General features: G+C 47.5%; 1 protein-coding gene across 2 annotated transcripts in view; it reads left to right on the forward strand.

Moving 5' to 3' along the window:
* HUNK (hormonally up-regulated Neu-associated kinase) overlaps positions 1–26,453 on the forward strand; it is a 134,940-nt gene that overhangs the window by 41,101 nt on the left and 67,386 nt on the right. For both annotated transcript variants that reach the window (XM_055373983.2, XM_031005280.3), the window contains exon 2: positions 16,050–16,342. In XM_055373983.2, the coding sequence (XP_055229958.1) occupies positions 16,137–16,342 (206 nt within the window). In that variant the 5' untranslated portion in view covers positions 16,050–16,136. The remainder of the gene's footprint in view (positions 1–16,049; positions 16,343–26,453) is intronic.

Genomic DNA, 26,453 nt, shown 5'->3' on the forward strand with positions numbered 1-26,453 from the left:
TGGTGGCCAGGAAGGAACCTTTCGGAGGAGACTTGGCAATCCATCGTAGGGGAGGGGCAAGGGGAAAGGGGATGAACCGGTCGGGCAACAGGTGGGGAGAAGGCAGGCCTCAGCAAGGAGGAACGGTTGTGAATGTGTGACTTTTGAAAGGCAGGGAGGGAGAGTGGGGTGCAGGCTGCCCACCACGTCAGGGTGTCCAGCCGGGATTCTCAGCAAGTTCCCCGTGATGGCTGGCGAGGGGTGGTCGTGCATAACCAGCCCATTGTTTTTTGGATCCCGTGGATCTGTTTGCTTTTAGATTATGTCATTTGAGGCTTCCTCTCTGTTGTTGCGGAGTTACACTCTGGATGATTAAAAATGGGGCAGAGTTGGAAGAGACTGGGAACAGACAGGGCTACTGGGGAATGGGAGTGTCTGAGGATTTAAGACCGTTGGGTGTTCAGGGTTTTTTTTGCCAATATATTTATCAGTTGTGTTTCAGGAGTTAAACATTTTGGGGCATACCAAGATGAATCACACATGGTCTCAAAAAACTTGTAAACTGGGCCCTTTTGACACTTTTCCAAACCAAAGAGACAGGATGCTAGCATTACCTGTTTTAACAATACTCATCTCCCCTTAAGATTCCCGAGTTTTGTGCACTGCAAGTGGGCAGCACTCCGGAGGGACTGAGGGTTAATTTTATCCTTGTGGATAATAAATGCATCTTGGACAAAGGAAGAACACATATTTTAACTAAGTAGCAGCCTTCTGATAAGAATTCCAGCAACTGCACAAGCCCCACCGTTGTCTGTACAGCCCAGCAATTCTACCTTGCTATCTCAAAATTCTCCGTTTTGCATTCCTCTCTTGCAGGAACCAGTTTCTAGTCTCTCACCAGCAGGATACGTTTCCAGGGTGATCTGCTTACCGAATTGGGGCTGGAGCCCGGGCGCAGAGGATCCCCGGGAAAGTGGCTTCAGAACACCCCTGGGTGGGCGTGGGAGGGTTTCCCAGCCCTGCGTTGGGAGCTGACATTGTTTTTTCCTTAGAGTCTTGCTTTTTGCCTTTGCCCAGCACTTGGTTCTGTTAGCATCGCCAAGATCAGTCCTAATGAGCTTTGTTGTTTAAACTGGGGAAGGAAACTTTTTCCCTCATTTACAAAAAGGCGAATTTTAGCTCAGCAGCAGGAGGGTGGCCAGTGGGGAGCCAGGGGTCAGAGGCAGTTGAGCCCTGCTACATAAATAGCAGCAATTAATGGGCCCCTGTAAAAGACAGGGATGTGTGTGTTTGCTGTCTAGCATCGTTTCTCTGCAAATCGGAGCAACACTGAAATTAATTATAAAGCCAGCAAAGGATATTTTCTGCTTTCTGTTAAATAAGTATCGTCCACACAGGAGCACGTTCCACTCGGATGCATTTACACACATTGTTTCTTTGGAAGATGGTGTGAAACCAATTTATTTTCAAAACTCCCCACTGGGTCATGCTAATCACCACAGTTTTCAGCCCTTTTCTGCGGAATTCAGGCTTGGGCTGGAGCCGGGAGCTGGGAGCCCTCAGGCCCTCGTCATTTCCTTCATTGCTCTGGGGGCTTTCCCTTTGCCCACCCTGGCCAAATCATTTCCTCCAGTGCTGTCAACCAGGTTTGAATTTTTATGATGAGATTTACAAAGCAAGCCATTCTGTTATTACTAATAACCATCATAAAGGTTTCATAAAGGTTCTGCTTTAGTTTGCTGGGGCTAGTACAGTAAATAACACAGACCTGGGGGGCCTTCAACAACAGACATTGATTTTGTCTGAGTTCCGCAGGCTGGAAGCCTGAGATCAAGGGGTCAGTAGGTTTGGTTTCTCCTGAGGCCTCCTCTCCTTGGCTGACTGAAGGCTGCCCTTCCACTGTGTCTTCACACAGACATCCTCTGTGCTGTCATCCCTGGTGTCTTTCTCTCCGTATCAAGACACCAGTCCTGTTGGATTAGGGCATCACCCTCATGTCCTCATTTAACCTTATTTCCCTGTTTAAAGGCTCTGTTTCCAAATACAGCCATCTTTCTGTATCTGCAGGGATTGGTTTCAGGATATCCTTTTTTTTTTTTTGAGACTGAGTCTCACTCCATCACTCAGGTTGGAGTACAATGGCGCGATCTCGGCTCACTGCAACCTCTGCCTCCCAGGTTCAAGTGATTGTCGTGCCTCAGCCTCCCAAGTAGCTGGGATTATAGGCATGCGCCACCACGCCTGACTAATTTTTGTATTTTTAATAGAAACGGGGTTTTGCCATGTTAGCCAGGCTGGTCTCGAACTCCCAACCTCAGGTGATCTGCCCGCCTCTGCCTCCCAAAGTGCTGGGCAGGATCTCCTTCTGATACCAGAGTCCAAGGATGCTCAAGTTCCTGATAACAAATAGTGTCATATTTGCATATATCCTATACCTATCCTCCTATATATTTTAAATCATCCCCACCTTACTTAGAATACCTAATGCAATGCCTACACATCACTTCATTCATGTGGATTCAACTTAGCACTTGGCATGCGGCAAATTCAAGTTTTGCCTATTGGAACTTTGTGAATTATTTTCCCCAACATTTCTGATCTGAGGTTGGAACCCATGGAGGGTCAACTGTACAATCACATTGGGGCTGGAATTTTGGGGGAGGACACGACTTAGCCCATAACAGATTCTGAAATAGTTAATAGATTCTTCTTCTTCCAACTGCACGTGGATTCATTCATTCAAGAAATACTCATTGAGCGCCGCCTGTGTGCGGGGGCTGTTCTGGATGTGGTAAGCATGTCAGTGAGGGACCATCTCTTCCCTTCTGGGGCTTCTAAACGTCAGGCAGATTCCATGCTCACTCAGTTCTGTGGGACTTCAGAGGTGATAAGTGCTATGGAACAAATAGCCTCGGGGCACAGGGGTTGTGAGCTCCAGATGATGTGGTTATAAGTGGGTGAGTCAGGGAAGCTTCTCTGAGAGCTGACATTTCGGCAGGATCTTAGAGGTTGAGGGAGTGCTATGTGGCCAAGGTCCCCAGGAGGGAACACCCCTGTTTCTGCTGCTGAGGAACAACGAGGAGGCGGGTCAAGCCGAGGGAGCCGTGGGCTGCCTGATGGGAGTGGCGCAGGCATCCTCATGACGTGGATTCTTTCCTTTGGGAGCCACGGGGAGCCTGGGTGTGTTTTCATGGTCCTCACTTTTGGGTAGCCTTCCTGTCCCTCTAGATTAGCTGCTCTGGAGAAGGTGACAGCTCAGACAAGTTTGGGAGAGAGATGGGGTGCCTACCAAGGGGACCACCCAGAATTAGACATTGGCATGTCAGGAATTTTAGGGGGGCATGTGGGGGCTGGTGGTGAAGAATGAGGGTCCTTCTGTCATGGATCACCTGCTGTAATGCTGTGCCTGTGAGGTCTCCCCACCACCCCTTCTCCCCATGTCCTGTCCCCAATTCTTAGTCACACTTTTAGGAAGTGAGAAACCATTTTCTGCAGCAGGAAAGGCTGGACGGCAAGCAGGGACGATAGTCCACTGCCTTGGGCTCAGCGCGGATCCTAAATTTCTGTTTCTTTTGGGACTTTCCCAGAGCTGCTTGGTCTCCTCGTACCTACTTTCTAGCATTTGGCATTTGGTGTCAGTTGTATGGCTGCTGTCTACCCCAAATTGGAATCTGGAAGGCACACCTGGGATTGGGGTTGGCCGTGGCCATGCATCTGTCCTTCCCCCACCGTTCCTCCCTCCCCATCTTCTTTCCAGGTCCATGCTGGCCCTGTTGTTATCCAGGGCATGCTGATGGAGCTCCTTCCAGGTTCCTGACGCGGTGCTGGACACTGGACACGCCAGGTTCAGTCATTTTTGAAATGACCGAGGGTTTGGTGCCTGGAAGGGGGTTCTGAAAGTGTTCTAGGAAAAGAATGGGCCTGGCCTTGAAAAAGGGTGAGAAGGAGCCAAAAGGGCTGATCCCAGCAGGGGTCTGGAGATGGGAGAATTTCTTGTGGTGACGAAGGAAAACCTATTGTAGCCTAGTGAGTTACGGGGGAAAATAGGGTTAGGAGATTGTGAGTGCCTCGGTCGGGGGAGGAGAGGGGTAGAGTTGTAATTAGGCTGGTTGGGGAAGCCTCTCTGAGAAGGGGACATTTCTCTTTTTTTGTTCAAGATAGGGCCTCACTCTGTCTCCCAGGCTGGAGTGCAGTGGTGTGATCACGGCTCACTGCAGCGTCAACCTCCCAGGGTCAAGCCCTTTTCCCACGTCAGCCTCTCAAGGAGCTAGGAACACAGGCCTGCACCACCACGCCTGGCTAAGTTTTTGTATTTGTTTGGTAGAGACGGGGTTTCACTGTGTGGCCCAGACTGGTTTGGAACTCCTGGGCTCAAGCCATCTGCCTGGGGAACACTTCTCACACAGGTCTGTGGACTCTCTGCATCACGATTGCACACAAGCTGAAACGGTGTCCACAGATAGCACTCATATTTGATTTAAATGATTTTAATGTTTGAAGGGAAGGCACTGGTCTGCCTACATTGTAATTGGGAAATCTGAGGGTTGAAGTTATGGGATTTCCCAAGGCAGTAGTAGAGATGACCAAGAACTTATACTGACCTCCTGTAGTGCCCTGGTGGGATTTTCCACACATGCATTCATTTATTCATTGATTCCCTCTTTCCCTTGCTCCCATGAGCCCAGCACTGTGCTAGGGTGCTGGGAGGTCAGACACCATTCCTACTTTCGTGGAAAGTACAGTGGAGGGTATCATAGCAGCTAAGCGTGTGTGTGATGGGTGTGACAGCTGGAGAGGCCCAGAGTGACCCCAGCCAGTCTGAATGGGGAAGCAAACTGTAACCTGAGGCCAGTGGCGGGTGGGAATTGGGGTTGACCTGGCCAAGAGTGTGTGGGAGGGAATTCCAGGCCGGGCTGGGTGGGGGTGGGAGACAGGAGGCAGAGAGATTAGCAGGGAGGCCCAACTCTGCCAGAGGGATGATGGTGGGGCTGCAGCAGGGGAGTACGGGAAGGAAGGGGAAGGGGAGGGAAATTGTCCAAGGTGGAGGTGACAGACTCTTGGTGATGAATGAGGTGTGGGAATAGGGGCAGGGTGGCTGGAGGAGGATGTTACAGTAGGGCCACCTGTGGATGGTTACTGTAGGCTGAGCTGGGAGCCCCAGAGAGGAGTTGGGGCAGGGGGAGGTGACAGGCTCGGAGGCCCACAGATTATCCAGGTGGAGATGGCCAGAGGCACGTCAGAGCTCAGGAAGAGGTGTGAGCAGGACAGGCATTGGCACTCACGGGCAGATGGACAGTCATGAGCGTGCTGGAAGTGGAGGGGTGGACGCGTGCCTCCCCAGCAGAGGAAGGCCTGGGACAGAACCTCAGGGAGGCTACAGGGGGAGAAGCAGTAGGTGTGGGACCTGGGAGGGCAAGCAGGGTGTGAGAGGTCAGCAGGGAGAGTAGCCTCCGGGTACTGGGGACCCTGGTGAGGTAGTCACAGGGAGTAGTGGGAGTGGCAGTCCGGGGCAGGGGCTGTCTGGGCTTCCGCGTCTACCTACTCCTCTGAACCAAACATGCAGAGCCTACTGACCACCACTTATTGAGGACTCTGATGAATGCTCTCAGAGCCAGGGTTTGCAGCTTCAGAGCCTGTGTGCCAAGCTGCTGTTGCTGTGACATCCCCAGACTGGGGAAGGCAGGAGGAGAGTGGAAGAGGAACTGTAAGACCTGGCCCTAGGTCGGGCGCGGTGGCTCATGCCTGTAATCCCAGCACTTTGGGAGGCCAAGGCGGGTGGATCACCTGTGGTCAGGAGTTCAAGACCAGCCTGACCAACATGGAGAAACCCCGTCTCTACTAAAAATACAAAATTAGCCGGGCATGGTGGCTCATGCCTGTAATCCCAGCTACTCGGGAAGGCTGAGGCGGGAGAATCGCTTGAACCCAGGAGGTGGAGATTGCAGTGAGCTGAGATCTCGCCATTGCACTCCAGCCTGGGCAACAAGAGAGAAACTGTCTCAAAAAAAGAAAAAAGACCCGTCCCTAGCCCGCAGTGAATGAATGCTAGCCCTTTGTTCTTACATTTTTACGCTTCTGCAGGGAATCCCGTAGAATTGTAGGATGCTCAGATGGTCTATTAGCCTGCTGAGGCTGCCACAACAAAATACCATGGGGTGGGTGGCTTAAAACAACAGAAATTCATGTTTCACAGTCCTGGAGTCTGGAAGTCCGAGATCAAGGTGCCAGTGGGGTTGGTTTCTCCCAAGGCTCTCCCCTTGGCTTCTAGATGACTGCCTTCTCTCTGTGTCCTCACGTGACCTTTCTGTGCAGGCTCAGAGACGGAGAGAGTTCTGGCGTCTCTTCTCCTTCTTATAAGGACATCGGCCCTACTGGATTACAGCCCCACTCTAAGGACCTCATTTAACGTTAATAACCTCTTTAAAGTCTCTCTCTTTAAATACAGTCGCGTTGGGGGTTAGGGCTTCAACATACGCAATTCAGTCTATTGCAGATGGCAATCTTGAACCGTGACAAAGAATCTGAATTATCCTCCCCTCCCCGACAAATGGACCTAAAGATCCAGGACTCTTTTATAGTACAAGTTAATTATCCCTTATCTGCTTGGGACCAGAAGTGTTTTAGATTTGGGATTTTTTTTTTTTTTTAAATATTTGCTTTGTACCCAGTGGAGCACCCTTCATTCCAAATACTCCAGTGAGCATTTTCTGTAGGTGTCGTGTTGATGCTTAACAAGTTTCAGATTTTGGAACATGTTGGATTTTGGGTTTTCAGGTTAGAGATTAGAGATGTTCAGCCTGCATACACTTATACCTAGAACCCTGGCAGGTATATTTTAGGTGTTTAATAAATGTTTGTTGAAGAAGGAAAGATTCATTTGAGTTTAGTATACAGTATTCATTAAGAAACCAAAGTGTTCTGGGAAGAAAGCTTTTTTGGGGATAATTTCCATGTGAAAAGAAAACTCAGTTGATCAGGGCTTCCCATTCCCTGTGCGTTTTGATTATTTAAAACATGGTGTAAAAGTGCTTTGATTAAGGAAAGGCTATGAACTTTCTAAAATACAGCACGTTGTATAATGTGTAAAACACATATGTATATTTCTGCGATATTAAAGAGGAGTCTCTTTGATCAGTATTTTTATTTTTCTTCCTCTCAGTCGTACAGAAGATCCATTTTACATCTGACTTCTCATTTTGGAGATTGGATACATCAATACTTGATGTGTTTCAGAGTAATGAATTTTAAAGGCAGTGAAGGGTGATACAGGAGGAAGGGATGAATTTAAAATCCTGTTAACTCTGATACTATGTAGACAGTCTCAGCTAAGTCAATATTTAAAGAAGATGAGAGACTCGCCTGATAGGAAGTCACTGCCTTGGGATTTAAAAGCTACTCTATTCCAGAGAGTTGAAAACCCTGAGATAGAGTTCAGCCTTCTTTTTTAATATGCTGAAGCCACCGGTCAAGGAAATGCATATTGTTTTCCGTAGCTGAACTGCGCTTGAATGCTTATTCACCCTCTCTACGGGTTGATTCATTGAAAGTAAATTGGTAATGATAATAACAGCATCAATTTAAGGAGCACTTCTTATGTGCCAGACATTGTACTAAGTGCTTTCTTTCTTTTTTTTTTTTTTTTTTTGAGACGGAGTCTTGCTCTGTCGCCCAGGCTGGAGTGCAGTGGCGCGATCTCGGCTCACTGCAAGCTCCACCTCCCGGGTTCACGCCATTCTCCTGCCTCAGCCTCCCGAGTAGCTGGGACTACAGATGCCCACCACCACGCCCGGCTAATTTTTTGTATTTTTAGTAGAGACGGGGTTTTACCGTTTTAGCCAGGATGGTCTTGATCTGCTGGCCTCGTGATCCGCCCGCCTCCGCCTCCCAGAGTGCTGGGATTACAGGTGTGAGCCATTGCGCCCGGCCCTAAGTGCTTTCTTTATGTACATTATCTTAGGAACTATTGGTAGATGGAAGTGTGTGTCATTACCGGGTGCATTACTGGGCCTGGGTGATTTTGAGCATGGCTTATTCTAAGTAAAATTCTACATCGGATTTTTTCTCCTAATACCTAACAAAGGCCGTCAGGCATGAATTCCTTGGCAGTTAGCAAGTGACCTCTCTCCTGATGGGTTGGGATCCACACTCATGGCCTCTTCCTCCTGTCCTGTGTTGGGGAGAGCAGTGCTTCCCTTTCGTGCAGGGCAAACTCTTCCTCCTCTTCCTCTCCTTCCTTAAGGTTTCCTCTCTCTTTCTTTTCTTTTCTTTCTTTTTTTTTTTTTTGAGATGGAGTCTCGCTCTGTCACCCAGGCTGGGGTGCAATGGAGCTTTCTTGGCTCACTGCAGGCTCTGCCTCTCGGGTTCAAGTGATTCTCCTGCCTCAGCCTCCCAAGTAGCTGGGACTACAGGCGTGCACCACCATGCCCAGATAATTTGTGTATTTTTAGTAGAGATGGGGTTTCACCATGTTGCCCAGGCTGGTCTCGAACTCCTGACCTCAAGTTATCACCAGCCTCAGCCTCCCAAAGTGCTGGGGTGACAGGTGTGAGCCACCACACCCGGCCGGGTTTCCTCTCTTTCTGTCTCTCCTGCATCTTGTATTTCGTTATCTCTGTAGCTGCTGCTAGTGATTTTTTGGCCTTGGGGGATTTCCATTGCTTTCTTATGAGCTTAGCTATTTATTTAAAAGTGGTTTGCTGATTTTATTCATCATCATTGATTGGTGGTGTTTGTTTGGCAGGGAAGGAGGAGGGTGGAGTTACCGTGTTGTGAGAAATGCTTTCTGTTTTTCCTTTTTCTGAGACAGGGTCTCACTCTGTCGCCTAGGCTTGAGTGCAGTGGTGAGATCATAGGTCACTACAGCCTGGAACTCCTGGACTCAAGCGATCCTCTCACCTCAGCCTCCCGAGCAGCTGGGACTACCGGCACGAGCCACCACACCTGGTTAATTTTTGTGAGATGAGGTTTCGCCATGTTGCACAAGCTGCTATTTCTTAATTAATAAAAGAAGTTGATGAATAATCTCTTCAACTGTCATATATTGGAACTGTGCTCTTCTCTTTCTACTAATTTTCCACCACTGCAGGACTTTGCTACTAATCTTCTTGGAAATATGGGGGAAATCTTTGGAAAACTGATTCCTTTGTATTTTGAAAAGGCTTGCAACTTGGATCTGTTGATGAGCCTCGGTTTTACTGATCTTTGACAGAAAGTTGTTTTTCTTGTGTTCATGATGACATCCAGGCTTAGATACCCACCTGAAACTCACACACACACACACACACACACACACACACACACCCACCCCCAGACTGAATTGGGTGTTCCCTGGCGGCATTGGCTGGGGGCCTCATCCTTAAGTGAATCGGGGAACCTGCAGCGTTGGTAAGAGCCATTGATTGGTGTGGTGCTATCACTCCTGTTGCCTGGAACATGCTAAACTTGCTTATTTTACTGCCATTTGATAGCAGAGATTTAATTTCACTCTGTAAAACTCTCCCGACTCAAGTAGTTTATTTTGCAGCTAGAGATCCATTATTGCATTAGGCTTTACCCAGTTAGAGTCAGTGTTAGCTTTGTTTTGCCTGCAAACCTCTGATTACTGTCAAATTGAATTATATGTCTCCCTTTGCTGATCACTGATTGACTTTTCCTTAATTTCCCATTCATTTTTTTCCCCATTTCAGTTGTTATAGATGAAGTCGATTAAATGGTTTTGTGTAATCAAGAACGGCATTCCATTTCAGTATTATCAACATGGAGCTTGTAAGTCAGGGGGTGGATGAAAACAAGCTGGTAATGAGCTGGTATTTGAATATTGAGAGGGAGCTTAATAGGAAACCTCCAAGGTGAGGTAGCTTAAGGGCTCAGGGTTTTCATGGAGGGAACCTTGATGGCAGAACTTGAGAATCAAGGTGTCAGATGATGGTAGGGCACACGCCAGGAGTGTTAGTTTCCTGCAGCTGCTGTAACAAATGACCACAAACTTGGTGGCTTAAAGCAACAGAAAGTGATTCCCTCACAGTCTGGAGGCTGGAAGTCCAAAATCAGTCTCATTGGAGATCAAGGTGTCAGTAGGGCCACGCTTCCTCCAGAGACCCAAGGGGAGACTTGGACTTTGCTTCTCCCAGCCCCTGGTGGCTGCCGGCAACTCCTGGGCTTGTGGCCACGTTATTCTCTTGTCTCCGTCTTCACTTTCCTTTCTTTTCTGCTTGTCCATCTGATCCCCTCCATCTTTTAAAGACACTTTTGATGGCATTTAGGACTCACCCAGTTAATCCAGGACAGCCTCCCCATCTGAAGACCATTAACTTCATCATGTCTGCAGAGTCCCGTCCCCCTAAAGATGACATTTTCAGGTTCCAGGGATTAGGATGTGGGCCTATCTTTGGGAGGCCATTTTTCGACTTACCACACTGGGCCCGCTTCACGGAAGGCCTTGGTACGACAGCCCAAGGCCTGGGCTGGACTGAGTGGTATGAGGATGAGGGGCTGGACTGAGTGGTATGAGGTTGAGGGGCTGGACTGAGCGGTATGAGGAGGAGGGGCTGGACTGAGCGGTATGAGGACGAGGGGCTGGACTGAGCGGTATGAGGACGAGGGGCTGGACTGAGCGGTATGAGGACGAGGGGCTGGACTGAGCGGTATGAGGAGGAGGGGCTGGACTGAGCGGTATGAGGATGAGGGGCTGGACTGAGCGGTATGAGGATGAGGGGCTGGACTGAGTGATATGAAGAGGAGCGGCTGGACTGAGTGGTATGAGGATGAGGGGCTGCACTGAGTGGTATGAGGAGGAGGGGCTGGACTGAGTGGTATGAGGATGAGGGGCTGGATGGGGTTTCCAGGGAGTATTTCCCCAGCACCATAGATCACCTCATTGCCTTGTCCTTTCACCTTCAGGAAAGGGAGGAGGATGGGCTAGAGAAAGAGCAAGAAGTGAGAGAGTGGGGAGAAGTGCTTGGAAATACTGCATTTGCCCAGAAGTTGGAAGGTACAGGAAGAACTGCCCAAAGAAAAGCCTAGCATGCACCCCTAAGCCTGGCATGTGGGAACCAACACTAATTGTTAGGATGACTGTAATCGTACGGCTGTGATAATGAGATCTAGATTCATGGAAAGAGCCACCTGGGCTGTCCTTTCTGTTCAGAGTGGTCTGCAGTGTAGACACTTGCTAACCAATTATGGAGCTTCATAGGGTCCTATTTTGACATAGCTCATGGAGGTGCAAAACCCTGATATGGGCTGGTTCAGCCCTGGGAGTGGAGCCTGAGAGGGAGTTCGTGAAGACTCTGCTCTCTGTGGGTCTCATGGATGTGGGGGAGCAGAGGGGACGGTGGAGTCAACGAGGAATTGTCAGAGGCTCCTGAGACTACACTGAAGGGCTAGAGTGAGGAGGAGAGAGAGGCTGCCGGTGAAAGGTGGCATCATTCCCCACTGCCAAGGAGGGTCTCTCCATGCCTGGAAATGCGTCCCAAAGGGCATCAGATAGATTCCTTTCTTATTTTTTCAGGGAAGCTATTTGTTCCTTGTGGCTGCTATAACAAATTACCACTCTGGTGGCTTAAAGTAACAAATTGATTCCCTCACAGTTCTGGAGGCCAGAAGTCTTAAAAAGTATTGGCAGGGCCACGCTCCCTCCAGAGACTCTAGGGGAGGATCCTTCCCTGCCACTTCTGGCTTCCAGTGGCAGCCAACATTCCTTGGCTTGTGGCCCCTCACCCCAATGTCTTCCTCCTTCCTCCTGTGGCTGCCCCCTCTGCTTATTTGTGTGAAAACTCCTTCTTTCTCTATTTTATAAGGACACTTATGAGGACATTTAGGGCCTATCCAGGTAATCTAGGCTAATCTCATCTCAGAATTCTTCACTTAATAACTTCTGCAAAGACCCTTTTTCCAAATAAAGTCACATGATCCAGAGATTAGGCCATTATTCAACCTGGTACAGGCAATTGAAGAGCTCAATAAGGTATCTTAACTATAATTGTATACTCTGTTAAAAAGGCAGATTGTATTACTGCTGGGCCTTTAGACTTGTTTGTTTACCGTACTTGTAAGAATTTCATTGCCAGAGGGTGTAATTTTTTAAATACTGCAACACGGAGTGGAGCAAAGACAATGCCTCATTGTACTTTTCAGCATTCTTTTTTCTTCACCTCCCCAAGAGGATGGATATGAAATATGTGTGTGTCTATGTGTTTTTGGAGGGTAACAGTTAACAAAGCTGTTAGTTTAGCATCCCTTGAACTACTTGGGGCCAGACACAGCCGGAGTGTAACTTTACCTCCTGGGGGCTGAGAGCATCAGCCCAAGCTGACTTGAGGTAGTGCAGGCCCCATGCTGTGAGGTGTGGATGGCAGGGGCTCTTCTAGCCTGTCTGGTCCCCTTGGGGGCTGATTGACTCTTTGTTATTCCCATCTTTGGATTAAGGGCCCGAACCTCCCTATTAAAATGAGACTCTGGGCTGGGCACGGTGGCTCATTCCTATAATGCCCGCACTTTGGGAGGCCAAGGTGGGCGGATCACTTGAGGCCAGGAGTTTGAGACTAGCCTGGCCAACATGGCCAAATCCTGTCTCTACTAAAAATACAAAAATTAGCTGGATGTGGTGGCGGGTGCCTGTAATCCCAGCTACTCAGGAGGCTGAGGCAGGAGAATTGCTTGAACCCGGGAGGCAGAGGTTGCAGGGAGCCGCCAAGATTGTGCCACTGCATTCCAGCCTGGGCCACAGAGCGAGACTCCATCTCAAAAAAAAAAAAAAAAAAAGAAGGAGACACTGCTCTATAGAGGAGATAATACATTATGCTGTTTATAGCCATCTTTGCTTTGGTGATTCCATTGGTTAGTCACTATTAGTCACTTGCTGTTTATGAAGTGCTGTGTGTCGTGAAGGGGGAGTGGTCCCTGCATTAAGCCATGACTTACATCTTACTGCAGATGCTGTTGTATAGGGACGTAGGGAAGGAAGGTGCAGGGGAGTCTCTCTGGTAGGGAGGTTAGCCTCTGAAGGACCTGGGGTTGGGGGCTTGAGTGGGGGAAGGGGGTGGCTGGAGTACCTGGAGAGTGATAGAATGCATGTCCCAGGGAGTGACAAGACATGCCAGGAGGGAGAGCTGGGAGGAGTTGGGACCGGGTGGTGGTGGGGCTGATGGAGAAGATGCTTGGGTGCTCCCATAGGCAGCAGTGAGACCTCAAAAGCTTCTGCAAGAAATCAGAGTTCCAGACCCGCTGATTTGGAGGCAGAGTGTAGAATGAATTCAAGAGGCCAGGAGGAGACTCAAGAAGAGGTGACATCCATGCCTTAGTCCACGCTGGGGGTGGCCAGACTTTTATTGATTCATTCACTATTTTGTTTAATTTAAAGTTTGCCTTTAGTTTGGACTTTTTCCCTTTTTTGTTTTCTTTTTGTTTTTTAAGGTTTTCTTCAGCTTTATTGAGGTTTAACTGACAGATAACCGCGTGTGCTTATAGTATGCAGGGTGGGGCTTTGATGAGTGAGCACGTTGGGAAATGGTTACCATGGTTAAGCTCATGGACATGTCCATTACCTGACAGGGTTATCAGTTTTGTGTGTGTCTTGAGAACATTAAAAATATCTCTCTTAGCAGTTTCCTTTCTTTCTTTCTTTTTTTTTTTTTTTGAGATGGAGTTTTTGTTCTTGTCGCCCAGGCTGGAGTGCAATGGCACAATCTCTGCTCACTGCAACCTCTACCTCCCAGGTTCAAGCGATTCTCCTGCCTCAGCCTCCTGAGTAGCTGGGATTCCAGGCGTCCACCACCACGCCCAGCTAATTTTTTTATTTTTAGTAGAGACAGGGTTTTCCCATGTTGGCCAGACTGGTCTCGAACCCCTGACCTCAAGTGATCCACCTGCCTTGGCCTCCCAAAGTGCTGGGATTACAGGCACGAGCCACCGTGCCCAGCCTCTTAGCAGTTTTCTTTCTTTTTTTTTGAGACAGAGTTTTGTTCTTGTTGCCCAGTCTGGAGTGCAATGGCACAATCTTGGCTCACTGCAACTTCTACCTCCTGGGTTCAAGCGATTCTCCTGCCTAAGCCTCCCGAGTAGCTGGGATTCCAGGCATCCACCACCATGCCCATCTAATTTTTGTGTTTTTAGTAGAGACAGGGTTTCACCATGTTGGCCGGGCTGGTCTTGAACTCCTGACCTCAAGTAATTCACCCGCCTTGGCCTCCCAAAGTGTTGGGATTACAGGCACGAGCCACCACGCCCGGCCTCTTAGCAGTTTTCAAGTGTGCAATACATTATTGTTAACCCTGGTCACCATGCTGTACATTAGATCTCAGACTTCTGTTTTTTTCCTTATCATGAACTATGTCCACAAAATAATATTTGAGCCCCTCACTGAAAACATGTATTCATCTGTATTTATTTACTTATTATTTATTTCTGTACTTGTACCTCTGTGTATGGCATATTGCATATAATGCATATTGAGTGCGTTGTGAAACAGGTACAAAATGTAATTACAAAAAAGAGAAATAACAAGCAATGGAAGGTCCACTGACTTCGTCCTGCACCCGGAGGCTCCATAGCTGTGTATGAAGGTGTTCCTGGGGTGCTCATGTCTCAGTTCATGACAGGGTGTCTGGGCACTGGGGCAGTGGTTGGAATGAACCAGACGGGTGGTGTAGGGGAACAGAGAGGAAGGACAGGTGGCGAGACAGCTGGAAGAAGACATTGACATCATGTGTTGACGTCAGTGGCTGATCACATTAGAGAGGAGAGTGAAGACAAAAGAAGGAACAGGGCAGCCAGGCGTGGTGACTCACGCCTTTGACACCAGTGCTTTGGGAGGCTGACGGGGAGAATCACTGGAAGCCAGGAGTTCAAGACCAGCCTGGGCCACATGGGGAGATCCGTCTCTACAAAAAGAAAAAAATTAGCCAGCCGTGGTAGTGTGTGCTTATAGTCCCAGCTCCTGGGAGGCTGAGGTGGGAGGATCACTTAAGCCCAGGAGTTTGAGGCTTCAGTGAGCCATGATTGCACCATGTACTCTGGCCTGGGCAACAGAGAGACTCTGTCAAGAAAGAAAGACAGAGAAAAAGAGAGAGAGAGAAGAAGAAAGAAAGGAAGGAAGGAAAGAGGAAGGGGAGGGAGAGAGGGAAGGAGGGAGGAAGGGAGGGAGGGAGGAAGGAAGGAAGGAAGGAAGCGAGGGAGGGAGGGAGGGAGGGAAGGGAAGGAAAAGGGTGAATACAATGGAGAGGTGACTTCCCCTAAAGGAAAGAGGACTGGGGACAGATGTGGATTTGGGTGGAATAGACAATCTTCCCTTCCCTCTGTTCCTCCATCCTTCCTTCTGTTCTTCCCTCCCTCCCACCCTACGTCTTATGACAAGTTGATTGTAGGGGCAATGGCCCAGGAGGAGCTTCCTGGGGGTAGTAGAAATGTGATCCTGAGTAACAACAAAGGTTGGGTCCTGACAGTGGGGGCCAAGTTTCCCTAGGAGGCAATTCATCAAGGGAAGGAGGTAGACCCTGAGGCTTGAGGGTGTGTGCAGGGCAGGGTGGAGGGGGGGCGGGCAAGTCTAGGGATGCTGCATCGTTGGGCCGTGTCCCCCAACCATGCCTTGGAACTAAGATTGGGGGCAGATTTAGCTGTTTCTGAAGTGTCTGGGGGTCCTCAGACCTGGAGGGAGATGATGGTGAGTCCTGAGGGGGACTGGGACAAGCCCTTTGCTGGAAGAGAAATTGTTATTTCATCTTCCCATCCTGTAGAAAAATAAATTTGACATTAATCCTGCACTGTGCCTTCCAGACAGCCATTTAGGTTTTCTTAGGTAACTTCCATTGTCTTCCTTAATAATTGGACCTTTTGATTTTTCCTAATGTTATACCTATATGTGTGTGTGTGTGTGTGTGTGTGTGTGTGTGTGTGTATGGTATATGCATAAATAGAAATGTGTATATATATATTTTCTGTTGATGCTGTTTTAGTTAAGGTGTTTCTCCTCTGCAGAGACATAGCTAGCATTTTTCTTGGGTTCCTGTGAGTAGCCAAGGCATCTCTATTGTCTGTAATGTCTGATAACAGGCATGTTCTTGTTTTCTCCTTAGGTGGCCATAAAAGTCATCGATAAGAAGAGAGCCAAAAAGGACACCTATGTCACCAAAAACCTGCGGCGAGAGGGTCAGATCCAGCAGATGATCCGCCACCCCAATATCACTCAGCTCCTTGATATTTTAGAAACGGAAAACAGCTACTACCTGGTCATGGAGCTGTGCCCTGGGGGCAACCTGATGCACAAGATCTACGAGAAGAAGCGGCTAGAGGAGTCCGAAGCCCGCAGATACATCCGACAGCTCATCTCCGCCGTAGAGCACTTGCACCGGGCCGGGGTGGTCCACAGGTAAGGGCCAGGCCACGCTGGTGATCGCTGACTGTGTGCTCCGTGGGTGGCACTGGGCTATGGCACCCTCTGAGCCTCTGAGAAAGGCTGAGCAATTGCAGCCTGTTTTACAATTTGTCTATATTTTTATTTTATTTATTTGTTTATTTTTTTGAGACGGAGTTTTGTTCTTGTTGCCCAGGCTGGAGTGCAATGGCGCAGTCATGGCTCACTGCAACCTCCGCCTTGTGGGTTCAAGCGATTCTCCTGCCTCAGCCACCCAAGTAGCTGGGATTACAGGCAGCTGCCACAACGCCTGGCTAACTTTTTTGTATTTTTAGTAGAGACGGGGTTTCACCATGTTGGCCAGGCTGGGAATTTTTCTGTATTTTTATTCTATGGAATTGTTTTGTGAATTGGGTTAATGCCAGTGTGAGGGTTAAAAGAGTAGAATCTGAAGCCAGAGTGACTGGGCTTGCAACCTGGCTCTGCCCTGTAACAGTTATGTGACCCTGGGCAAGTTACTTAACCTCTCTGAGCCTCGGTCTCTTAATCTGTAAAATGGGAATAATAATAACACTTCTCTCTCAGTTGGAGTAAAGATCAATGAGTTAATATATGGGAAGAGCTTGGGACAGTGTTTGGTACCTAGTAGGCATCAGGTAAGTGTTAGCTGCTTTTCTTCTTGTTTGCATAGTCATGAGACCAGTTGTTTAGGTGCCTGAAAGAGCCAGTGTTAAAATGGCATGAGATTAGTGCTAGGGATGATGGTGCTTTCATTGTCTTTGCTTTACACATAGTAGCCACTCAATAGCAGTTTTATTCAATGAAATTGAATCACCATTCGAGTTTTGAACTTGCCCTTGAAATCAAGGAGTGTTTTCCACAAACCAAACCAGTCTTGCAAATAGTTAGGAAAATCAAGCTTGTTTTTAATATCCTGTTGTTTCCTAGGAAGGGGCTCTACAAAGAAAGTGAATGGAAACAGCGTTCTTAGCAATGTTGCTACTGGTGGTGGGTGCCTGCTTTTAGTACTGTATGAAAATAAAATCAAACGGATTTAAAGAAATAAAAGCTCCCTCTTTTCCTCCAAGGAAGTGTTGGCTTCACCAATAAATGCATGGTTCTTCGTTTGTGGAATTATGATCAATAATTACTCTGGGTTATTGAGAACAACCAGAAATCTTTTTTTTTTTTTTTTTTTTTTTTTTTGAGACTGAATCTCGCTTTGTCACCCAGGCTGGAGTGCAATGGCGCAATCTTGGCTCACTGCAACCACTTCCCAAGTTCAAGCGATTCTCCTGTGTCACCCTCCCTAGTAGCTGGGATTACAGGCATGTGCCACAATGCCCGGCTGATTTTTTATTTTTAGTAGAGATGGGCTTTCTCCATGTTGGTCAGGCTGGTCTTGAACTCCTGACCTCAGGTGATCTGCCCTCCTCGGCCTCCCGAAGTGCTGGGATTACAGGCGTGAGCCACCACGCCTGGCCTAGAAATAATTTTTAATTGGTGCTTATTTTAAAAAGCAAGATTGAGGCATGACATATTTATGTGTGTGTATATATATAAACATGCACACACGTGTGCACATGTATGTTAAAATATTTTTAAATTAATAAATTTATATACTATAAAAGGCACCATTTAAAAGTGTATAATCTAGTGTTTTTTAGTGTATTCACAGAGTTGTGCAACCATCACCACCTTCTAATTTTAGAATATTTTTATTACCCCCCACAAAAGAAACCCTGTACCCATTAGCAGTCACTCCCCATTTCCCTCTTCCCCCAGCCCTGGCAACTACTAATTTACTTTCCGTGTCTATGGATTTGCCTATTCTGGCCATTTCATATAAATGGAATTATATAATACCCAGTCTTTTGTGATTGCTTTCTTTCATGTAGCATTATGTTTTTCAGGTTTGTCTAAGTTATAGCATGTGTCAGTGTCTCCTTCCTTTTTATGACTGCATAATACTCCATGTATGGATATACCACAATTGACTGATCCATTTGAGTTGTTCCCACACTTTGGTTAGTAATACTGCTATGAGCGCTGTTTTCACTTCTCAGAAAACTCCACTCTTAGGAGTGGAATTGCTGGGTCATATGTCAGCTTTCTTTATCCTTTTGAGGAAACATATATTTAAAAAAAATTCAACATCTAATGGTAAATCTAATTTTAATTTTAATAATGATAATCTAGCTCTATTTGAAGGCCATTATTCTTTCTTTCCTTTTCTTTCTTTCTTTCTTTCTTTCTTTCTTTCTTTCTTTCTTTCTTTCTTTCTTTCTCTCTTTCTCTCTTTCTTTCTTTCTTTCTTTCTTTTTTCTTTCTTATTTCTTTATTTCTTTTTTGTTTTTTGTTTTTTTGAGATGGAGTCTCACTCTGTCACCCAGACTGGAGTGCAGTGGCACAATCTCGGCTCACTGCAACTTCCGCCTCCCGGGTTCAAGAGATTCTCCTGCCTCAGCTTCCCAAGTAGCTGGGATTACAGGCATGTGCCATCATGCCTAACTATTTTTTGTATTTTTAGTAGAGATGGGGTTTCACCATGTTGCCCAGGCTGGTCTCAAACTCCTGACCTCAAATGATCCACCCTCCTCAGCCACACCCAAAGTGCTGGGATTACAGGTGTGAGCCGCCGTGCCCAGCCATGAAAGCCATTTATTTTCAGGCCGGGCGCGGTGGCTCACGCCTGCAATCCCAGCACTTTGGGAGGCTGAGGCAGGCGGATCATGAGGTCAGGAGATCGAGACCATCCTGGCTAACACAGTGAAACCCCATCTCTACTAAAAATACAAAAAAATTAGCTGGGCATGGTGGCAGGTGCCTGTAGTCCCAGCTACTCCGGAGGCTGAGGCAGGAGAATGGCATGAACCCGGAAGGCAGAGCTTGCAGTGAGCCGAGATCGCGCCACTGCACTCCAGCCTGGACAACAGAGCGAGACTTGTCTGGAAAAAAAAAAAGCCATTTATTTTCTGATCAGTGATGAAAGCAGCTCCAGGCCTTTACTTAATAGAACTTAGACTTCCAAGGTGGAGAGAGCTGCCTCCTTACTAACGGGATTGGTGCCATGGGATGCTCTGCCCTCTCATGTCTAAACCCAGGGGAGGACCATTGTCCAGGCCTTTCCTAGAGCCAGCCTTGGTAGGCACCATTCAGGCCAATCATTTCTGCCTCACCAAGGTGAGAGCACCTCTTCACATACGTATTCTTAGTCATGCATGTTGTCATGAGATCACCCTTCATTAGAACTCTTTGGGCTTAGATTAGCAAGGAAGAGAACATTCAGAAATGGTAAGTGAATCACGCTATTTTTGGCTCTTCCCAACAATACTCTTGGGTAGCCTGAGGTGTCATAGCGCTGCCGTTATTAGGAAAATGATAGTCGTAAGTGTGCCTGGCTCTGTCTTTGTTTATTAAGATGACAAAGGCAGAAACCTCACAAGTGAATCAGCTTGGATTACCGACTCCGCAGGTCACAGTGGAAAATAGAACCAGGGACTGCGAGCGGCAGATCTTTCTGTAGTACTCAGGGTGTTTTTTCCAAGGGTTTTGTGCTGTCAAAAAGAGGATGAGCACCGAGCTTCTCAGGATCGCGAGAACAACAAAGAAAACCAAGTGGAAGCTGTGCCTTGTGCACTGGCCTCTCCTGCAGGAAATTCTCAACAGCCCTTTTAAAGTAATTTTAACAAAATCCAATCCCTCTCAGCGCAATTACTGTCAGAATGTCAAAGCAATGAATTTAATAATGTTTTGATAGCAAAGACGGCATACTTTTTCTTTCTCTGATCTCCAGCTTTTTCTACTTTTGCCTCTCTCTCCTCAGGAATATATTTATAATCCAATAATGGCAAGGGCTCAGATCTTTTAAAGTTAGAGAAGATTGGAGATACAGGGACGATTTAGGAAGATTTTTTTCACTTTTCCCTCTAAAAATCATGTTAATGTGTGTCACCGCACACGGACATAGGTGATTAGGTGGTTGAGACCTCACATTAAAATGCTTGTTTAGAATATGTTCATAGTGGCTTTAATGGAATGTCTTGACTTTCAAAGACTCTATACCACTAATTTTGGGTGTTCGTATTTCAGCTGACCACTGGTATGTTCTTCGCCGGAGCGCTTTCTCATAAAGAATTTTCTCCTTTATGCTGCAAAGGTGGAATGAATTTCGTAAATTATTGTGAGGTTAGATTTTTCAAATGAATAAGAGAGTATTGCATTTCAGAGAGGCCCTGGAGTCCCTGGTGGGAAGATTTCTGAGTAAATACATTGGATGATGCAAAAGGATGCAGGATGATTTTTTGTGGCTATATGTGTACAGTGATTTAAGGGGCTTTTGGTTGTGTGTGTGTGTGTGTGTGTGTGTGTTTGTGTGTGTGTGTTAGGGGATGCTTTAAAAATGTAGTTCCTGATTAGGCTGATATTATGTTGTTATGTCATAATCAACTTAATGCTAGCAGAGCCCTCATTTCCTGTGGCATTAAATCGAAATATTTATTTATCTTTCCAGAACTATTTAAACATCATTTAAAAGACACAATAAATATGACAAGTAGGTTTTTTTTTTTTTTAATACAAAGGAAACTAAGCATGTATAAAGCAGATTCACTTTGCTGGCAGAGAGCTTCCTATTAGATTGGACTTGCCACAGCCTCTGTGTCTAGGGCTGTTGTTCATTTTTACAAAGGTAGAGTGTGTTCTAACTTATTATTCTATTTTAGAGTTGTCTAAGCTTCTCTAAAATATAACGAGTTGTTTTTCCTTCCCCTAAACGTGCTTACCGAGCAGGATGCCAAAATCTGATGATTTGCCTATTGTATATAGAGCATCAACTCTTAACGTGAATCACCAAGAACGCCGATTCTGCTGAGAGGCTAATTTGAGATTCATGTGTTCATTCAAAATAACAAAGTCCAATCAAACTATACAGATAAAACACAACTGGGTAATACAATACCACCATCCCTAAGCAGGAAGAGAAAAGCCACGGGGCTGCAGGACCAGGAGAAAGAGACACATGATCAAAGGGAGCCCAAGCCTGGGCTCGGATGTGTGTCAACACCGTGGCTCCCAGGGCCATGACCTTATCCATTCATCAATATGGAGAAAAGGGCTCTCTGCGCTTAAGAGGAAGGCAGTGGAAGAGAGGAGGCCCTTCTTTGTTCTTTTGGGCCTGACAAGAAGCAGGCACAACCTGTGCTGGTTGGGGGGTTAAGAAGTTCTGTTAACTTTCAGGTTTTCTTGGATTTCTGCTCACATCCAGGAGCTGGGTGGAATCCCAGGGTCTTCTGCTGAGAGCAAGCACATATCTGGAGGCATCAGTTACAGCAAAAGTTTTGTGTTTAATTGGGTTTAAAAAAATAGCGTTGGAAATGTGAGCTCTTGCAAAGCACCAGACCAACAGCTTCATGGATTGGGATGTACAGTGGTCCGCAGTGCTGATGCGAAAGCCTGACCCCCTTGTCCATATGCTGGTTTGACCACTCGAAAGTGGCGCTGGGCAAATCGCTCAGGCTTTTGTGCCTCTCTTTCCACAGCTACACAACAGGGAAAGCGGATTATCCACTTCATATGGCTGTTGTGAGGATTAAGTAAGTCAATCTGCATAAAGTACTAAAAACTGAGACTCTGTGTAAGGACTGAGTCCATGTTCTCTGTAATTACTACTCAGTCCAGCCCATTCACTTTATCCACGGGAAGCTGAGACCCACAGTTCTCCGTGCTGAGGGTCCCACAGCTGTTCTCTGCTTGCACTGCCCTTGTTGGCTTTGGCTGAATTCTACTCATCCTTCAGGTCCCAGCTCCAGGCTCACCTTCTCTGGGAAGCCCTCCAGGCTTGGCCTCCAGGCCATAGACTCTCAGCACCCTCTACTTTTCTTTCTGAGCACGTATCCCATGGTTACTTTTCTCTATCTGCCTTCTGCACAGGCCATAGCTTAGCCCAGTGCTCAGCCCAGTGGGCACACAGTAAGACTTTGTTGAATGAAGGAAGGAAAATTGAATGAATACAGCTAGTGTCAGAGTTTGCACTGGGATGGAAGCTTTCTGGTAGCCAGTCCTATGTTCTGGAATAGTCCATATTCTCCCTGGAATTTCAGAGGAGTTTCTTCATTGACTTAGTGTCAATGTGTTTATTTTTTAGGTCACAATTTGTAGAGTGGCATCTTTCTAGTGAATGGGTCTTTCAGTTTTATAAACAGAATTTGTTTCTGGAACATTACGGGAACTCAATAAAGGTTTCATTTTGAATAAATAAATCAGGTTCACGGATAACACATTATTCTTGTATTTTACCAAAATACCCATATTGTAAATAAATCAAGAATTTGCACATCATTTGCTTTTAATACAGTGCTTTTGAAGATAAGACCTAACCGAAAAAAAAAGAAATTATGTTCCCTGCAAAATGCCTGTTGCCTTGGGGAGTTATGTGCTTGGGGAGTTTGGGATGCTTTATTCTTAGTTTATTATTAAAATCCATCTTGTGACCATCCCTGTAGGCAAAACTTTTTCCATCCAACTTAATCCTGTCTGAGTTGGGTCTATCCTTCCCTGGGCCCCTTCTCTCTTACCTTTCATTGGGCTGGGGGGCATGCCCCCCAATACTCTTTGCTTATGGCCAAATTAATCACCTCTTTTAAGTATTTTCTGGAGTCCTTCCTCTTCACCTTGTCTTAGAATCTTTCACTTTATTATCCTCACCTCCAGCCTCTCACCTCATAAATGGAGTGGCCCGCAAAGCCCTCAGGAATCCACTGTGGCATTTCCCTCTGCCAGTGGCCCTGCTGGGTAACCCTTCTCATGATGGTCGGGTTCCAGGGGAGAATCAGAAGCTCTGAGAGTTTAAATGACTTGCCCGCGCCGGGTTGGCGGGTCCGTTAGAGAGAGCCAGACCCCAGCACCTGTCCTTACTCCCTTCCCCAGGCCCCCTTGCTTGGCTGCCTGTCTTTGCTCAGCCTCCCCACTCGGGGTGTTCACTGGTTCTGCCACGTCTCACGCTCTCCTCCCCTTCCCTCCTCTCCTGATGCCTCAGTGTTACACCATTCAGTTCTTTGGACTCAACCCTGAGCGGCTCCCCCAGGCTCTTTCCTGAGTTCCTGCCCCTCAGCCTAGACCTCCTGGGCTGGGCATGGTCTGTGGAGGCCCAAGGGAGAGATTGCCTTCTCCCATCTGCCTTCTCCCATCCCACAACCCTGGATGCATGTGATGCATGCACGCGCGCACACACACACACGCGCGCCCACCGCCATATACACAGGGTGCACGCTGACACAGAGCTCACACACGTGTGTATGCAACACGTATGTGCAAACACATGTGTACATTCATACACCCACGGATGTGTGCACATGCATGCACACACCCACACACGCACACTCATGCTCTCCCCCACGTGCATGCACATACATGCACATAGTCATATGAACATGTGCTCACACTTGCAATGTGCCCACACAAACTCATGTGTACTTACACACTCAGGTGTAAACACACACACACACTCCTGATTTCCACTTCCCCAGCACTGCTCCTGTCTGCTTCTTTGCTCCACAAGGTTGGAGCAGCTGCCTTTCTGCCCCCAGGGGTGGGGGATCACCTGTATGTTTGCCATGGCAACAGGACCCTCCCTGACTCTCCTCCCTCGCACCCTCTGTCCTGAAGGGCAGTGACTCAGTTTATGGCGGCCAGTCTCAGAACCTTCCAACTGACCATCTTGAAAGAGATGCAAGGAGAGTCTGGGTGGGTGGCTGGAGGGGAGGGGAAGGGGTTGCTTGGTAGGCTGTGGGGGAACCTTGAATGGTTAGTCATGGCCTGTTTGCATGCTTGTGCTTTTGAAAGAACTTCAAACAAAGGGCTGTGATTAGGTGATACCTAGACGGTGTGAAGGAGTCTTCTCCCCTTAGGTCCTTTCCGGATCTCTGTAAAAACACCCTGCACTTATCTCAACATCTGGTCTGTCTGCTGTGATGGGTCCCCTTTGAGCATTTCTTCCTGGAACTGCCTAATGAGCAGAGAAGGGTCCTGAAGCCTTCTGAACCCACACCACTGTCTCTCTAGTGGCCTCTTCTCTGCTGAGCTCCCTGCTCCTGCTTCACCGTGGCTTCTGGTTGGTATATCGGTGCTGCCTGCTGTTCCTAAGACATCCCCTGCACACCTGCGTCCTCACCCCCAGCACTGTCCTCACCAACCCATCCTCCTGCGCTGCCTTCTTCTTTTCTTTTTTTTTTTTTTTTTTTTGATACAGAGTCTTGCTCAGTCCCCCAGGCTGGAGTGCAGTGGTGCAATCTCGGCTCTCTGCACCTCCACCTGCCAGGTTCAAGCAATGCTCATGCCTCAGCCTCTCCAGCCTGTAGCTGAGACTACAGGCGCCCATCACCACACCTGGCTAATTTTTTTATTTTTAGTAGAGACAGGGTTTCACCATGTTGACCAGGCTGGCCTTGAACTCCTGACCTCAGGTGATCCACCTGCCTCAGCTTCCCAAAGTGGTGGGATTACAGGTGTGGGCCACCATGCCTGGCCCTGCACTACCTTCTGTGCCTTGAGCCACACCCCTTTGTTGCTTCTCCTAGCTCCTCTTTGAAGGCCCATTGGCCAAGAAAAAGCAACTTCCCATCTATCCCAGGGCCATTCTCTTCTCCTTCACATTTGTTCTCAGTTAAAAGTTAACACTGGGCCAGGTACAGTGGTTCACGCTTGTAATCCCAGCACTTTGGGAAACCAAGGTGGGAGGATCACCTGAGGTCAGGAGTTCAAGACCAGCCTGGCCAACATGGTGAAACCCCATCTTTACTAAAAATACACAAATTGGCCAGGCGCAGTGGCTCGCGCCTGTAATCCTAGCACTTTGGGAGGCCGAGGCAGGTGGATCACCTGAGGTTGGGAGTTCGACACCAGCCTGACCAACATGGAGAAACCCCGTCTCTACTAAAAACACAAAAATTAGCTGGGTGTGATGGTGCATGCCTGTAATCCCAGCTACTCGGGAGGCTGAGGCAGGAGAATCGCTTGAACCCAGGAGGCAGAGGCTGCAGTGAGCTGAGATTGTGCCACTGTACTCCAGCCTGGGGAACAGAGCAAGACTCTGTCTAAAAAAAAAAAAAAGTTAACACTGAATTTCCAGTTTATATGCCACAGGGGGAACTCTTCAGACGGCAGGACTGAAGGAAGATCCTCCCGCTTCCCTCTCCCCTCCATGAAAGAAGTTAATCAGATCAAGGACCGTTCACATGAAGTGGGCATTCTACTTCCCTCACCGCATCGTCATGTGCCGACCAGCCTGCCCTTCACCTTCCTTCCCTTAAAGCACGTCTCACACTTAGCAGAGCCAAATGTTTTGCTCTTGGGATGGAGCTAGAGTAAACATCAGGCTTTTCACATGGACCACAAGGAGGTTTTCTGATAGAGCCAGTATTCTGGATAATAGAGGCTTGCTCATATTTTTTTTAAAGGTCCATTATAATACACGAATACTGAGGCTGGGCGCGGTGGCTCACTCCTGTAATCCCAGCACTTTGGGAGGCTGAGGCGGGCGGATCACGAGGTCAGGAGATCGAGACCACGGTGAAACCCTGTCTCTACTAAAAATACAAAAAATTAGCCGGGCGCGGTGGCGGGCGCCTGTAGTCCCAGCTACTCAAGAGGCTGAGGCAGGAGAATGGCATGAACCCGGGAAGCGGAGCTTGCAGTGAGCTGAGATCACGCCACTGCACTCCAGCCTGGGCAACAGAGTGAGACTCTGTCTCAAAAAAAAAAAAAAATACACGAACACTGAAACCTTATGAAGAAATTCACCCCTTTTAAAACTTTCAACTTTTATTTTTGCTTCAGGGTGTACCTGTGCAGGTTTGTTACATGGGTATATTGCATGATGCTGAGGTTTGGGGTACAGATTCCATCACCCAGGTACTGTGCATAGTACCCAACGGGTAGTTTTTCAACCCTCGTCCTCCTCTTTCCCACCCTTCTCTGGTAGTTCTCAGTATCCGTTGTTCCTGTCTTTGTGTCCATATGTACCCAATGTTCAGCTCCCACTTACAAGGAAGAACATGCAATATTTGATTTTTTTTTTCTTTGTTAATTTGCTCAGGATAATGACTTCGAGCGGCATCCATGTTGCTGC

Source organism: Gorilla gorilla, chromosome 22, assembly GCF_029281585.2.
Source record: "Gorilla gorilla gorilla isolate KB3781 chromosome 22, NHGRI_mGorGor1-v2.1_pri, whole genome shotgun sequence".
Lineage (NCBI taxonomy): Eukaryota > Metazoa > Chordata > Mammalia > Primates > Hominidae > Gorilla > Gorilla gorilla.